Source organism: Mus caroli, chromosome 18 (genome assembly GCF_900094665.2).
Source record: "Mus caroli chromosome 18, CAROLI_EIJ_v1.1, whole genome shotgun sequence".
In the NCBI taxonomy this organism is placed as follows: domain Eukaryota; kingdom Metazoa; phylum Chordata; class Mammalia; order Rodentia; family Muridae; genus Mus; species Mus caroli.
In genome coordinates, this window is record NC_034587.1 from 39,323,249 (window position 1) to 39,338,177 (window position 14,929).

The 14,929-nt window shown below is 38.3% G+C and overlaps 1 protein-coding gene across 3 annotated transcripts in view; it reads left to right on the forward strand.

Annotated features, from left to right (window-relative positions):
- The window catches only part of Rbm27 (RNA binding motif protein 27), a 66,298-nt gene that overhangs the window by 8,155 nt on the left and 43,214 nt on the right, over positions 1-14,929 (forward strand). For all 3 annotated transcript variants that reach the window (XM_021150473.2, XM_021150472.2, XM_021150474.2), the window contains exons 2-3: positions 4,775-4,893; positions 8,660-8,784. In XM_021150473.2, the coding sequence (XP_021006132.1) occupies positions 4,775-4,893; positions 8,660-8,784 (244 nt within the window). The remainder of the gene's footprint in view (positions 1-4,774; positions 4,894-8,659; positions 8,785-14,929) is intronic.

Consider the following 14,929-nt stretch of genomic DNA (forward strand, 5'->3'; position numbering starts at 1 on the left):
ACTCCAGAAGAGAGCATCAGATTTCATTACGGGTGGTTGTGAGCCACCATGTGGTTGCTGGGATTTGAACTCAGGACCTTTGGAAGAGCAGTCGGCGCTCTTAACCACTGAGCCATCTCACCAGCCCGAATCTTTACTTTTTCATTTGGAAATTAGTTTATGTTTCAAATATGAAGCTGATGTGTTAGTTCTTGTAATGTCTGTAAATGGAGGATTCATCAGAAGAGAAAAAAATTCAAATTGAGGACCTTCTGGACATTTGTAGGTCAATATTTAGGCAAAACACTCCACCATTGAGTTATTTCCACAGCTTTTTAGTTTTATTTTGAGATAGAGTTTCACTAAATTGCCTAGGTTGTTAGTTCATCCTATAGCATAGGAATGCCTTAAAATTATAATTCCTCTGCCTCAGCCTCTCAAGTATCTGGGATGTCAAGTCTATGCCAACAGGTCTACTGTATAACTGGTTTTGTTTTTTAAGATGACTTAAAGATCATTAAAACATCTTACATTATATGTGAGTTTTAATGAGTCCTTGTATTGGAAACGCTATTTTTGAAATTTTCTTTTGTTGATTGTTATTTCAATTAAAAGTAACTACTAGTTGAGGCTTATAGAATATTTGTCTAGTAGATATACACTAGAAAAGTATATGTGATGTGAAATACATTTTACATGTATGGAGTTATAGCCTAATTTTACATCAAAGGTATACTCTGCCTAATCTTTCAAAACATTTAAAAATTAAATGTATTTGTGTATATATTCATGTGTGCATACATTTTGTGTGTGTGTTGTTTGTATGGGTATGCCTGTGCCACTGTGTACATGTAGACCTGTGAGAGTCATAGTTATCTTCACCATGTGGATACTGAGGCTTGAATTAAGCCCAGCAAAGGCCTGTACTCACTGAGCTATATTATTAGGTCTTCTTTGGATTGGAGTACCTAGTTTTTCCTTGCAGATTTGTAGTTTTAATGTTAGGCTTTTTAGTAGTATTTTTGTTTGTTTTAAATTTTATTTATTTTATTTCATGTGCATTGGTGTTTTGCCTGCATGTATGTCTGTGTGAGGGTGTCGGATCCCTTGGAATTGTTGTAATGGACAGTTGTGAGCTGCCATGTGGGTGCTGGGAGCCTATAAGTCTAGCACTAAAGAGGATGAAGCAAGAGGACAGCTCCAAGTTTGAGGCCAGCCTAAGCTACGTTGTGATATCCAGGCCAGTGTGAGATACATCTTGGTAACTTGTTTCAATCACCCTAAAATGTGTTTTATTAGAAGCAGTCCAGTTCTGCATTTATTTGTCCTTTAGTCTAAATACTAAATTAGGTAAAAGGAACCTGGGATTATTACACCCAGTAACTAGATATTTTACCTGACAAGAAACTTCATTTGTTTTGTTTTGTTTTGTTTTGTTTGTTTGCTTGTTTGTTTTTTGGAGACAGGGTCTCTATACAGCACTGGCTGGCCTTGAACTCACCAATGTTCATCTGCTTTTGTATTAAAGGCATAAACCATCACACCTGGCATCATATTCTTACTCAGAATTATGCTTGTCAGGTCATGAAACTCTGAAGGTTTTAATAACAACACAGAAAAACAATACTGCCATTTTCTGCCATATTTATTTATTTATTTCAATATTTTATAGAGTATGAATGTTTTGCCTATACATATATATGTTCACTTTGCAACCTGGTAATTGCAGAGACCAGAAATAGGAGCTCAGTACCCTGGAACTAGAGGTGCAGGTAGCTATACTCTTCCTATGGGTGCTGGGAATCAAACCTAGGTTCTCTGTAAAAGAAATACACATTCTTATCCATTGAACCATTTCTTTGCTTCTTCTTTATCATATTTTTAAAAGTCAGTGTTAGAGAATATCTGTGGCTGGGAAGATGGTAAAGGTGCTTCAAGCCTTATGACCTGAGTTCAGTCCCCAGACCCACGTGTTAGAAGGAGAGAACAGATTCCAACAGGTTGTCTTCTAATTACCATGTAAACGTGCACACAAGCACACACGTGTTTAAACAAGAAGAGTATCCTTATCCAAGATCCAAATCACACACACACACATATATATGTATGTGTGTGTGTATATATATATATATATGTATATATATATATATATATATATAAATAAAATTGGGCTTGTGCTAAAATGATCTGTTCATACTTCTCCAGAAGGCAATATATTTTTAAAAGAATATTTATTTATTTATTTATTTATGTATTTGGTTTTTTGAGACAGGGTTTCTGTGTAGCCCTGGCTGTCCTGGAACTCACTCTGTAAACCATATTGACCTTGAACTCAGAAATCCACCTGCTTCTGCCTCCCAAGTGCTGGGATTAAAGGTGTGCACCACCAAGCCCAGCCAGTTATTTATTTTTAAAAGTATGTGTATGGTGAGTGTCTGTGCAGAGGTTTGTGCACATGCATGCAGTGCTCACAGAGGCCAGAAGAGAGCCTTGGATCCCCTGGTGCTGGAGTTACAGATGATTGTAGGCTGTATGATGTGGGTGCTGGGAACAGAACTTGAATTTTTTATATGAGCAATAAGGGCTCTTAACTGCCAAGCAGTCTTTCCAGCCATAGTATACTTTTTTTTTTTTTTTTTTGGTTTTTTTCATTTTTAATTAAAAAGAAAATCGTGTATTTTTATAATATGCAAATAATACATATTCATTCTTAGCACACTTTGACCTGTGCTTCTGATTATGTAAATTAGTTCTGAGTTTTATAAAATTGAGAGTGAATTCATTTTCTTTTTTATTAGAATTAGGTTTATCGTCTGTCTGTCTGTCTGTCTGTCTCTGTCTCTCTAGAATTAGGTTCATGGCATCTCTCTGTGTGAGTGTGTGTATATGGAAGCCAGATGTCAACATCAGGTGTTTTTTCCTCCATCTCTACCTCATCTTTCATTGAAACTCACTGATTAGCTGTGTTGGTTGACCATCATCAAGTTCTGGGGACCTGTCTCTGCTTGACCAATGATCCAAAGTCAGGTCCTCATGCCTGTGCTGCCGCCCCTTTACCAGTGAGCTCTTGTCCCATTTCCCTAGGTGTATAGGCTTTTTACAGGACCACCCTTTCCTAAAGCGCTGTTGGCAATGAAGACAAGCTTTGCTCTTTTACTAATGTGTAGGCTTTTGTTTAGTTGCCTATTTGTTTTAAGATAGGGTGTCTTTGGCCCAGTATGTTCTTGAGCTCAGTGTGATCTTCCTGCCCTGATCTCCCAAATCCTGAGAATTATAAGTATGAGCTACCACTTCTAAAGTAGAGGTGCTAGTTTTCCTTTTGTTAGAAAATGTGATTGATGGTCATAGGTTGAAATGTCTTAAACTTTCTGTTTGACAAATGAGGACTAAGAATTATAGAATAAGACTATATTGAATAGCATTTTATAAGGATTTGATCACTTTGCTTGCATGATGATTAATTTGCTGTCATCTAGAATGTTCATTTTTACCTTGATAAGAACCAGGCACATACCTCTAATTCCAGCAGGCAGAGGCAGGAGGAGCATCACAGATTTAAGGCCACACATAAAATTCTAGACCAGTGAGACCCTGTCTCAGAAATAAAACAAGGCCAGGTGTGGGCGCACACCTTTAATCCCAGCACTGGGGAGGCAGAGGCAGGCGGATTTCTGAGTTCGAGGCCAGCCTGATCTACAGAGTGAGTTCCAGGACAGCCAGGGCTATACAGAGAAACCCTGTCATGAAAAACCAAAAAAAAAAAAAAAAACCCCCAACCAAACAAACAAAACAAAACAAAACAAAACAAAAAAAAGAAACAAAAAAAACATACATATGAACATCATATATATATATGTGTGTGTGTGTATACATATATATATATATATATATATATACACGCGTACACATTTATATATTTAAGGATGTATATGTACACATACATTTACATATCAACATGTAAGCTTTTTTTAACATTTATTTATTTATTTTATGTGAGTACACTGTAGCTGTCTTCAGACAAACCAAAAGAGGGCGTGAGATCTCATTATGGATGGTTGTGAGCCACTATGTGGTTGCTGGGAATTGAACTCAGAACCTCTGGAAGAGCAGTCAGTGCTCCTAACCGCTGAACTATCTCTTCAGCCCCAACATGTAAATTTTTAAGATCAAACATTACTTTTGACAGATTTGTTAGGAGTAAGCAAGCCAGAATCTTGCAATCGCTGACATAGGAGGTGGTTTTTGAGTATCAAAGCAAATTTCAGCCACCTTTAGAGCACTTGTTTCTAGCTCTTGAAGTTTTCCTTTGCTGACAGCTGGTAATGACTAAGGAACAGGGTGGGAAGGTTAGTGGTAGTTTGAGTAGCCAATTTTGGATGCTGGTCCCTGTGCTTTAGGCAAAGGTACTTAAGAAGAGGAAGAATCTGTCTCATCATTTTCCCTTCCTTCCTTTTTCCTCACTGGCCACATGAAACATAGTTCCTGGGGATGTTATTTGTGGCACCAATTTAGGGGTGACCCTTTCCCTGTTGCTTCTGAGAAAGCAAATAAATGTACTGATTCAATGTTCTTTGTATTGCTAGAACCTTGGAAAATAGGAGGCAAACTAAATATTTAAGAAAAATAAAACAAGCAGAAAAGGAAAATCTCACTTGGAGTACTGTTTGTGATGATAGCTGCCTGTGTTTGCAGTCAGTTTAAATCTTTGATTTTCTAAAATACGGGTAATGTCTTTAGTAATGTTACTATTCACAAACAATGTTTCATGATTTTAATTTTCTCTTTGTTTAACTAGATGTGATGCTGACCCTTCAGCCCTAGCCAACTATGTTGTAGCACTGGTCAAGAAGGACAAACCTGAGAAGGAATTGAAAGCCTTTTGTGCTGACCAACTTGATGTCTTTTTACAAAAAGGTAATTGTTGTAGGCCTTCAACCAATTATTTTAGGTAAATATTTTTAATTTAAAACTTTCTGGAAAGAGCCAGTGGGTCTAGTACATTCCTGTAATCCCAAAAGTTAGGAGGCTGGGGCAGGAGTTAGAGGCCCACCTGGGGCTATGTAAGGGAATTCCAAGTCACGTGAGCTACTTACTGGGGCAAGACCCTGCCTCAAACAAAATAGCAGCAACAACCAAACTTCATGAAGGAATAGCTTAAGGGGAAAAAAACTTTTGGAATTTGTGTGTAATCCTTCTTTGCACAGTGCCAAACTAATCTCCGTGTCATTCTAATATTATGTGCTTCTGAAGTGAGACAGGTATAAACTTTACAGAAAATTAGGAACAGTCCTTTGAATTCATCAATATCTCCATTCTTGATGCTTCCATTTTTGTTGTGTGTTTAGGAAGGACAGCTTTTCCTGTCCGTCTTTGCTTCTTCTCTCTATTGAGACAGTGGTCCTGATATTTGGTAGATTCTTTCCAGCTTTGGGCAGTACTTAGCTGACAGTTAAGAGATAATTGTTTAAGACTACTGAAGCTTCTTTCTAGTGTGTGTGTGTGTGTGTCTCTGCATGTGCCTGTTTGTACTTATACATATTATATTCATGCATGGGCAGGCGTACATATGTTCTTGTGGGAAACAGGCCAACCAACACATGTCATTTCTTAGAAGCCTTCTCTGTCTTGTTTTTTGATTTTGTGTCATTGGTCTGGAACTTGCAAAGTAGGCTAGGCTGACTGGCTAGCAAGTCCCAGAGATCTTCCTTCTCTAGTGCCAGAACTACAATTACGTGCCACCACAGTATGGATTCTGGGTTCAAATTCAGTGCTCCACTGACCGAGCAATCTCCATAGCCCTGAAGCTGCTTATTCTTGCTGTTAATACAGTGAACCCAATGTTCTTTTTCTCTCAGCTGGTGGATCTTGAGATCTAAGAAGAGATGGACAGGATTCTCTTCCCTTTGCACCTTTAACTTCTTATCTTCAGCTGGACACGAGGTGCTTGCTTGTAACTCAGGAGGCAGGAGGATCTGAAGATCAGGGTTGTCCTTTGCTACATAGCCTGGGCTTCATAAGACTGTCAAAATAAACAGAACTGTTATCTTTTAACCAAAGTCCTACCGTGAAACAGAGCTTGCAAGAAGTTTCTCTTGCTGTTTTCTTGATATTTTCTGCCCCACTCCACCCCTACCCCTGTCCAGTCCTCTTCTAAACCACACTGCCCACCTAGAGAGGTCTTCAAATGTCAGTGTCCCTACTCAGAGCCTGTGGAGATGTTTTATGTTTGCCTGGAATATTCTTTCTTTTTGGTCTCTGCAGATGTTATCATGCACAGTTGCTATGTGCTCATTTATTCCTCCCCGCTCTGCTCTCCCTCTCCCTTCCCCACTCCGTCTCCCTGTTCCTCTCCTCCCCCTTGTCAGCCCCCTCTCTCATATTTTGAGAAAGGGTCTCACTATATATCTGTAGCTGGACTGGAACTTACCGTGCTGAACAGGCTGACCTAGAACTCATAAACATTTGTTTACCTTGTTGCTCTTGAATACTGGGCTTAAAGGCAAGCACTGCATAGCACTTGTATAACACCTGCCATTTACTTATTTTCCAGTTCATCTATTTTCCTCCCTTGTTTTTTTCTTTTCTTGCAAGTAGAGACTTGGAGCCTATAGTATTTGGTTATTTATTTATTTATTTATTTATTTATGCGTATGCATGTGCGTGCGTGTGTGTGTGCACGTCAAAGCATGCTTTTGAAGGTCAGAGGAGAACTTTGAAGAGTGGGGTCTCTCTTACTATGTGGAGGATGGAGATTGGAGTCAGGTCAGCAGGCTTGGTGGTAAAGGCCTTTTACTTAGCCATCTCACTAGCCCTATTGTTTTTTTCTTTCTTTCTATTTTTTTTTTAAATTGAACTGTCTTTCAAATTTAAAAAGTACATGTGAAAATACAAACGAATATGAAGTTACTTTGTTGTTGTTTAATCCCAAGTGCTGGCAGTTTTATTTATTCTTACGTGTTTCTTTATTGTTAGGGATCATATAGCACAGGGTATCCTTGAATGTGTCATATATTGGAGGATGACCCTTGAACTTCTGATCATCTTTTTTTGTTTTTTTGTTTGATTGGTTTTGGTTTTTTGAGATAGTGTTTTTCTGTTTAGCCATTGCCTCGATACTCCTGATCTTCTTGCCTCTACCTCTGATGTACTGGGATTACAGGCATAAACCACTAAACTTGGTTTACTGTTGATTAAACATACTAGGCAAACACTCATTTATATCCCCAAACCTATTTTTTGTTTTTTAAAACTTATTTTTATTTTATGTTTATGAGTGTTCTGCCTACATGTATGTCAGTGTACTGTGTTTACATGCTTGTGCCTGTGAGGTTCACCAGAGGGTGCCAGATCCCTTGGAACTCAGTTATGGATGGTTGTGATCTGCCATGGGATTCTGGAACTGAACTGTCTGTAAGAGCCATAATCAAGCTCTTTTTTTTATTTATTATATGTAAGTACACTGTAGCTGTCTTCAGACACTCCAGAAGAGGGCCCCAGATCTCGTTAAGGATGGTTGTGAGCCACCATGTGGTTGCTGGGATTAGAACTCTGGACCTTCGGAAGAGCAGTCGGGTGCTCTTACCCACTGAGCCATCTCACCAGCCCCCATAATCAAGCTCTTAACTGCTGGGCTGTCTCTCTAGCTCCTGGGTTGTGTTATCTGTTCATTCATTTATTTAATCTACCTATCCCTCCATCCTTATGGGAATGGGCATCACACCAGTACAGGTTATTGGAACTACTGAGTAGTCTAGGCTGATGACCCTCCAGCCAGGCTTCCTGAATCAGGTATTACAGGTGTAAACCACCATGTTCCACTTCTGCTAACAGTTTTACCATTTGGAAAAAGTTTGCTTGTAAAATTAGTAGCATAAAGGAGTGCGTATGAAGATGCTTTTTTTGTGTGTGTGGTAAAAGTTGTTGACATTTTAGAAATGTGTAACAATTGCAACATGAGATGCCTTTGAAATACCCAATCCTCCATTTTGTTGGGAATTGAACCATCTGCCACTGAGCAGAACCCCATAGGGCAAGACCAATGAAAGTTACTTTAATTAGAGTAAAACTAGAAATATTTTGATACTTATGTTTCGTCAAGATTACCTATTTCTCTTATTTTATTTGTCTGAGGAAGTTTCAGGTAGGACCAAAATACAGTTGAGTAAAACACCAATGCTGATTTCAACCCATTTAAACACATCTAGTTCAGTCTTTGAGTGGATAGTGCATTCTGTCCAACTGTAGGATTGTACCATGAGATTACTCCTTCCTCTTCTACATATGTCTTTTTCCCACCTGTAGTACACAGTTTGTCATTTCAGTTTCTTTGAACAGATAAACACATAAACACATCTGATATTCTTAGAAGGTCAAGTAAAGTCTTATAATCTATTTGATAATTTATCTTGTTAGTCTCTTTCTTATAGGAACTTTGTCTCTCTAATCTTTTGTTCTTAAGCAGCACAATGTTATATTTTTATCATTTGCACACATACAATTATGTCTGAAGGATTTAAAAAGAAACAAAACCTCTAGAAGTGATTTCTTTTCCTTTAAGGTAAGTCTTGGTTTTAAAGCCTGACATCACTGTTAAAGATTTCCTGTATTTTAAAATGATGGCAACAGTATTTAAACTTTCCAGTTTTGTTTGTATAACATTTAAATATTTTTTTCTCTTCAGAGACTTCAGGTTTTGTGGACAAACTATTTGAAAGTCTTTATACTAAAAACTACCTTCCACCATTGGAACCAGTTAAACCTGAGCCAAAACCACTAGTCCAAGAAAAAGAAGAAGTTAAAGAAGAGGTAATATACTTCTTAGATTCTGTCACCACGATTCTTAATTGCAAGTTGAAATTGTTTTTGTGGGTTTGTTTGTTTGTTTGTTTGTTGTTATTTTGTTTGTTTGTTTTGTTGAGACAGGGTCATTCTATGTAGTCCTATGTAGTGGAACTTGCTATGTAGATCATGTTGCCTTGAATTTATAGAGATCCATTTGCCTCTGCTCCCCATGCTAGAGATACAGGTAGTATGTGCCATCCTGCCCACCCTGAAAGAAAATTTTTTTTTTGGACAAGGTCTTCACCTAGAGGTGCATTTTCTTAGGTCAGCTCGAAGCCAGCAAGCCTTAGTGATCCTCTTTCTTTGCTTTTCAGAGCTGGGTTACAGATGTGAGTAGGACACCCCACTCATGAGGGTGCCGGCATCTGAACTCAGGTCCTTGTGATTAAATACCAAGCACTATTAACTGCGGAGCCATTTCTTCAGACCTCAGAAATCGAGTAATTTCTAAAAAACAAAAGTTTGGGTACATACAGAGACTTGGATAACAATATAACATCGCAAAGATGGGGTGATGCTGCTCTTTTTAGCTACACTATCAACACTGGAAAAATAAACAGAAATATTGCTAAAGTATAAAAACATGATTAAAGATACCAAGCTAAGGGCCTGGAAAGATGGCTCAGTAGTTAAGTATGTAGTTCTCTCTTACAGAGGACTTGAGTTTGGTTACCAGCACCTACTTCTGGTGGCCATAACTATGTTAACTCTAGCCCTAGATGATTCAATGCCTTTGGCCTCTGCGGGCATCTGCACTCCTGTACACATCCCCATCCCCATAAAATAATTAAAAAAAAAATCCTAAGAAAAGATACCAACCTAATTGCTTGTTTGAGTCAATATAGAAATATTACAGCCTTCATTTATAATTCATTTTATATATATATAAATCAGGTAATATTTAATAAGAATGTAGAAAAGATATTTTTAAATGTACAAATACATAATCTCTAGTCCAGGAACAGAAATATCTTCCAACTTTTTTTTTTTTTTAAATTGTTTTTATTTTATCAGCTGTACAGTTAGCTTGTGGTTAAGAGCACTTGGCCTTGCAGAGGATTCCCAGCACCAACGTGACAGTTTGCAACCATCTATATATAAATCCAGTTCCAGGGTGCATAGTACTGCCCTCACTTCCTTGGGTTATATGCTGTGATGGGAAGCATAAGCCAAATACACCTTTTCCTTCCCAAGTTACTTTTGGTCATGGTGTTTTATTATGGCAGTAGTACCCTTAACTAAGACAAGTCCCTTGGAACTAGAGTCATAGACGTTTGTGAGTTGCCACATGGGTTCTAAGAACTGGGTCCTTTGGAAAGAGCAGCAAGTGCTCTTAGCTACTGAGCTATCTCTCTAACCCCCACTTTTCAGCTTTTAACTTACTTTATATATATTTTTAAAATCTTTGAGATCACTGGGCATAGTGGTGCACGCCTTTAATCCCAGCACTTGGGAGGCAGAGGCAGGTGGATTTCTGAGTTCGAGGCCAGCCTGGTCTACAAAGTGTGCTCCAGGACAGTCAGGGCTACACAGAGAAACCCTGTCCCAAAAAACCAAAACCAAAACAAACAAACAAAACCAAAATCTTTGAGATCAGGGCTGGAGAGATGGTTCGGTGGTTAAGAGCTCTTTCAGAGATCCTGAGTTCAATTCCCAGCATCCACATGGTGGCTCTGATGCCTTTTTCTGACAGGTCTGAAGACAGCGACAGTGTACTCACAAAAATAAATCTAAAAATTACTTTATTCTACAGCAAAGTGACTTTCAAATCTTTTATTTAGAAATAATTGTAAATTTACATCAGCTATATAGGTAGCACTCACATGATGCCTGCTTAGCTGTGTTATTGAGGATTTGCTCCATTTACTTTTAATTATATGTCCATACTGTAATTTATTTTTAATCATTGCTCACATAAATAATGGCCTTCATCTTTTTGCATTTTCTAAGAATAAGAATATTCTTTAGTGAGCTGGAGATTTGGTTCAGTTTGTAGAATATTGGCCAAACATGTACAAAGCCTTGGGTTTGATCAGTATTGCTGTATAAAATCAGATGTGGTGGTGCACACACTGCTAATCCCATCATTTATATGGCAGGGGCAGAGAAATCAGAAGTTCACAGTCATCCTTGGCTGTATAGTGAATTCAGGGGTGATAAATGGGATGCATGAACCATGGATACACGGAACCCTGTCTCAAGAAAAAGCTGGAGAGATTGTTTAGTTGGTTAAAAGTTCTTGCTTCTATAAACATGAGGACCAGAGTTTAATCCCCAAACACTCTCCGCATCCCTGCACCCTTGCACCCCCTCCCATCCCTGGCTCCCACAGACCCCTCATATAAAACCCTACTGCCTTATAATACCAGTACTGGGAGGGTGCCTGGGGCGTGTTGGGTACCAATATAGTCATAGTTGGTACCAGTGAGCTTCAGGTTTAAAAAGAGAACCTGTCTCAAAGAATAAGGAGGAAAGTTATAGAAGATATCAGACATGGACCTCTGGCCTCTATACATGTGCATTCACATGTGGTGTGTCCATCTGTACATAACATGTGTGGGCACATGTGCGCGCATGCACACACACACGCACACACGCATGCATGCACACGCCTGCTTTAAGATAATTATGGTACCATTATTAGTTTTAGTATATTTAACTTTCATGCCATATACTGTCCATTTATTAGTTTACCCAGCTGGGCCTCTTACTTATAGTCTGTTCTGTTCCTTTTTGTATGGAATTCTTTGTGAGATTTGTGTGTTGTTTATTTATCATACCTGATTCACTTTAAAAATTCTTTGAGATTTATTTTTATTTTGCATATGGGTATTTTGCCTGTACTTGTGTCTGTATACCATGTCTGCAGTACCAGAAGAGAGCATTAGATTTCTTGAAATTGGGGTTCAATGCAGTTGTTAGCCATCATGTGGGTGCTGGGAATCAAACTCAGGTCCTATGGAAGAGCAGCTACTACTTTTAACCACTGAGCCATCTCTCTAGCACTCTTACTGACTTAATGCTATATAATTGAACCGATCCAGCAAAATCTGGATGCTTCAAATAAAGATCAGCTGAGACCATTATCACTTTATTCTTTTTTTTTTTTTTTTTTTTTTTTTTTTTCGAGACAGGGTTTTTTTGTATAGCCCTGGCTGTTCTGGAGCTCACTTTGTAGACCAGGCTGGCCTCGAACTCAGAAATCCACCTGCCTCTGCCGCCCTAGTGCTGGGATTAAAGGCGTGCGCCACCACGCCTGGCTCACTTTATTCTTATATAGTATAATTTTTTTTTATATATATACATGTACTTTAAAAACTTTATTTTTATTTTATGTGTAAGGGTAATTTTTCTACATGTGTGTCTTTACACCATGTAGATGTAATACCCTCAGAGGCCAGAGGAGGGTGTTGGATCTCCTGGGTCTGGAGTTATAATAGACAGTTTGACTTGCCATGTGTGTACTGGAAGCTAAACCCAGGTCATTTGGAAGAACAACTGGTGCTTTTAACCTGAGTCATTTCTTCAGACCCCAACTTATACTTTTTGAGGCAGGGTCTCATGCACCAGAAGTAGCCTTGAACTTGATCCTTCTGCTTCCACTTCCCAAAGGCTAGGTAAGATTCAAGAGTGTTAAGCCTGGCTCAAAAAGTCTCTAAAATGTAGGCTAATGAAGTTCTTGGTATGTCTTTTTAAGTAGCAGAAATGGAAACTTTCCTTGCATACTGTACAGAAATTTTTCTTTGGTGCTTTATATAGTGTGTAATTTATGATCTTTGGAATAGGTTATGGCAAGTAACTTTTTTCTATAGTCATTGTTCGTTATCCACTGGTGTATAAGAATCTGTTTAAGGTCTGGAGAAATGGCTCAGTAGTTAAGAGCAGTGACTGCTCTTCCAGAGTTCCTGAGTTCAATTCCCAGCAACCACATATTGGCTCATAGCCATCTTTAATGGGATCTAATGCCCTCTTCTGGTGTGTCTGAAGACAGTGTACAGTGTCCTCATACATAATAAATAAGTATTTTAAAAAAGATTGTGTTTAAATGATAATTGATTTGAATATTAACAAAAGTAATCCTGGTAGCTGGAGAGTTGATGGCACAGTGGGTTGAATGCTTGCTTTTCCTCATAAGCTTCCCAACACCCAGGTCAGGGCGCGCACACACCTGCAACCCATCTCTAGGGGGTCCTCTAGCCTTCCAGCTTCCCCTGCCACCATACACTTAATGTATGCAGACCTTCGTGTCTGCAGGGACTTAGAAAAAACATTTTGCCGGGCGTGGTGGCGCACGCCTTTAATCCCAGCACTCGGGAGGCAGAGGCAGGCGGATTTCTGAGTTCGAGGCCAGCCTGGTCTACAAAGTGAGTNCCAGGACAGCCAGGGCTACACAGAGAAACCCTGTCTCGAAAAACCAAAAAAAAAAAAAAAAAGAAAAAACATTTTACATTTTTGAAAATTCTATTATCTTGTTTTAAAAGAACAGTTAAATCACTACAAGATTTCATTTGTAGTATCTTTTTAATAAGACCTAATTTGAAAACCAAAAACTGGGTAATAATGAGCTTAGCCCTAGAGCTCTTCTGACTGACATCTGTCTGGCAATTTTCGTCCTAATTTTATATTTGAGTTAGTTGTGATTATTGCTATAAGCAGTAGTTCTCAAATAACCCTACATAAATATAATGGTTTAATTCCTGGTCTGCACAGTTGGACTTTTACAGTGAGTAGTTCTGAAACAAATCTCAGGACTAGCCATCTTAGCTTTTTGATCCTCAGCTGCATTGTACTGTCAGTTGCTTTTATAATTAGATTATTGGCCACAAGGGAGACAGGCAAGAGAAATTGGACCATTGACTCAGTTCATCCTGGTGCTGAAAAACAACAGAAGATGTGTGCTATAATTTACGATGCACATGCCATTTGTTTCTTTTTACCAAAACTTTCCTGAGACTTTAGTTTGTAAAGAAACACTATTCTGTGGTGTTTTTATTATCTAGATTCAGCTTGTTGCTTCTCAATGGAGTTATGAATCAACTGTGTTCCTTGTAAATTGCTAGAACAGACTTTTGAATCCAGTTGGATGAGTGTGTAGTCTCTGCTGATGCCATGTGGCTGCCATATTGTGGCTGCCATTATTATGCTGTCTGCATTTTATTATATTGCTACCTTCTGGCCCATTTATTCATTTCCTGATTTTGATAATAAATGAGGAGCTTTTCCATTATTTGGAAATTGGTTTAGGTCTTACAGATCTGATTCATTTGTATATGGTAGGCTCTGAACTCCTTAACGTTTTTCTTAAGGGTCTCATGATAATCCAAGGTTGCGTTGAATTTATGATCCTTCTGTCCTAGTCTCCAAAATACTTGGCTAGGATTGCTTTTGCATGTTAACACACGTGGCCAAAACTAACATTTATTTTTTGTTTGTTTGAGACAGGATCTTGCTATGTAGGCCAGGCTGGCATCTAATTCACAGAAAACTGGTTCTGCTTCTCAAATGTTGGATTAAAGGCTTGCACCACCACACTCAGCCCAAACTTGATTAATTTATTCTTATTTTTAGATTTTTTACTTTTATTTATTCTTTTTTATTTTGAGACAGTGTTTCTGTGTAGCCCTGGCTGTTCTAGAGCTTGATATGTAGACCAGGCTAGCCTGGATTTCATACCTGCCTCTTTCTCTCCAATGCTAACATAAATGGTATACACCACCATAGCTTGCCTATATTTTGAAATGAAGAAGGTATAAACTGTTTTACTGTATGGTGTCCAATGCTTGTTAGTTTTCTTGTAACAGTTTAGAGAATGATGTCTTTACTCTCTTCTTATACTAGAAGTAACTTACACTTTAAGTAACATCAAAGTTGATATGCTTGTTTTTAAAAAATATATACTATAATATTTTTATTTTAGACAGAGTCTTGCTTTGTAGCTCTGGGTGTCCAAAACTCACTATGTTCATAGGCCAGCCTTAACCTTATGTGTCTGTCTTCCTGCCTCAGCCCTGTCAAATGTGGGTATGGCAGGTATGCACCACTATACCAGACTTTTTTTTTTTTTTTTTTTTTTTAAAGGATTTTTTTTTTTTTCAGGGTATGTATTGAA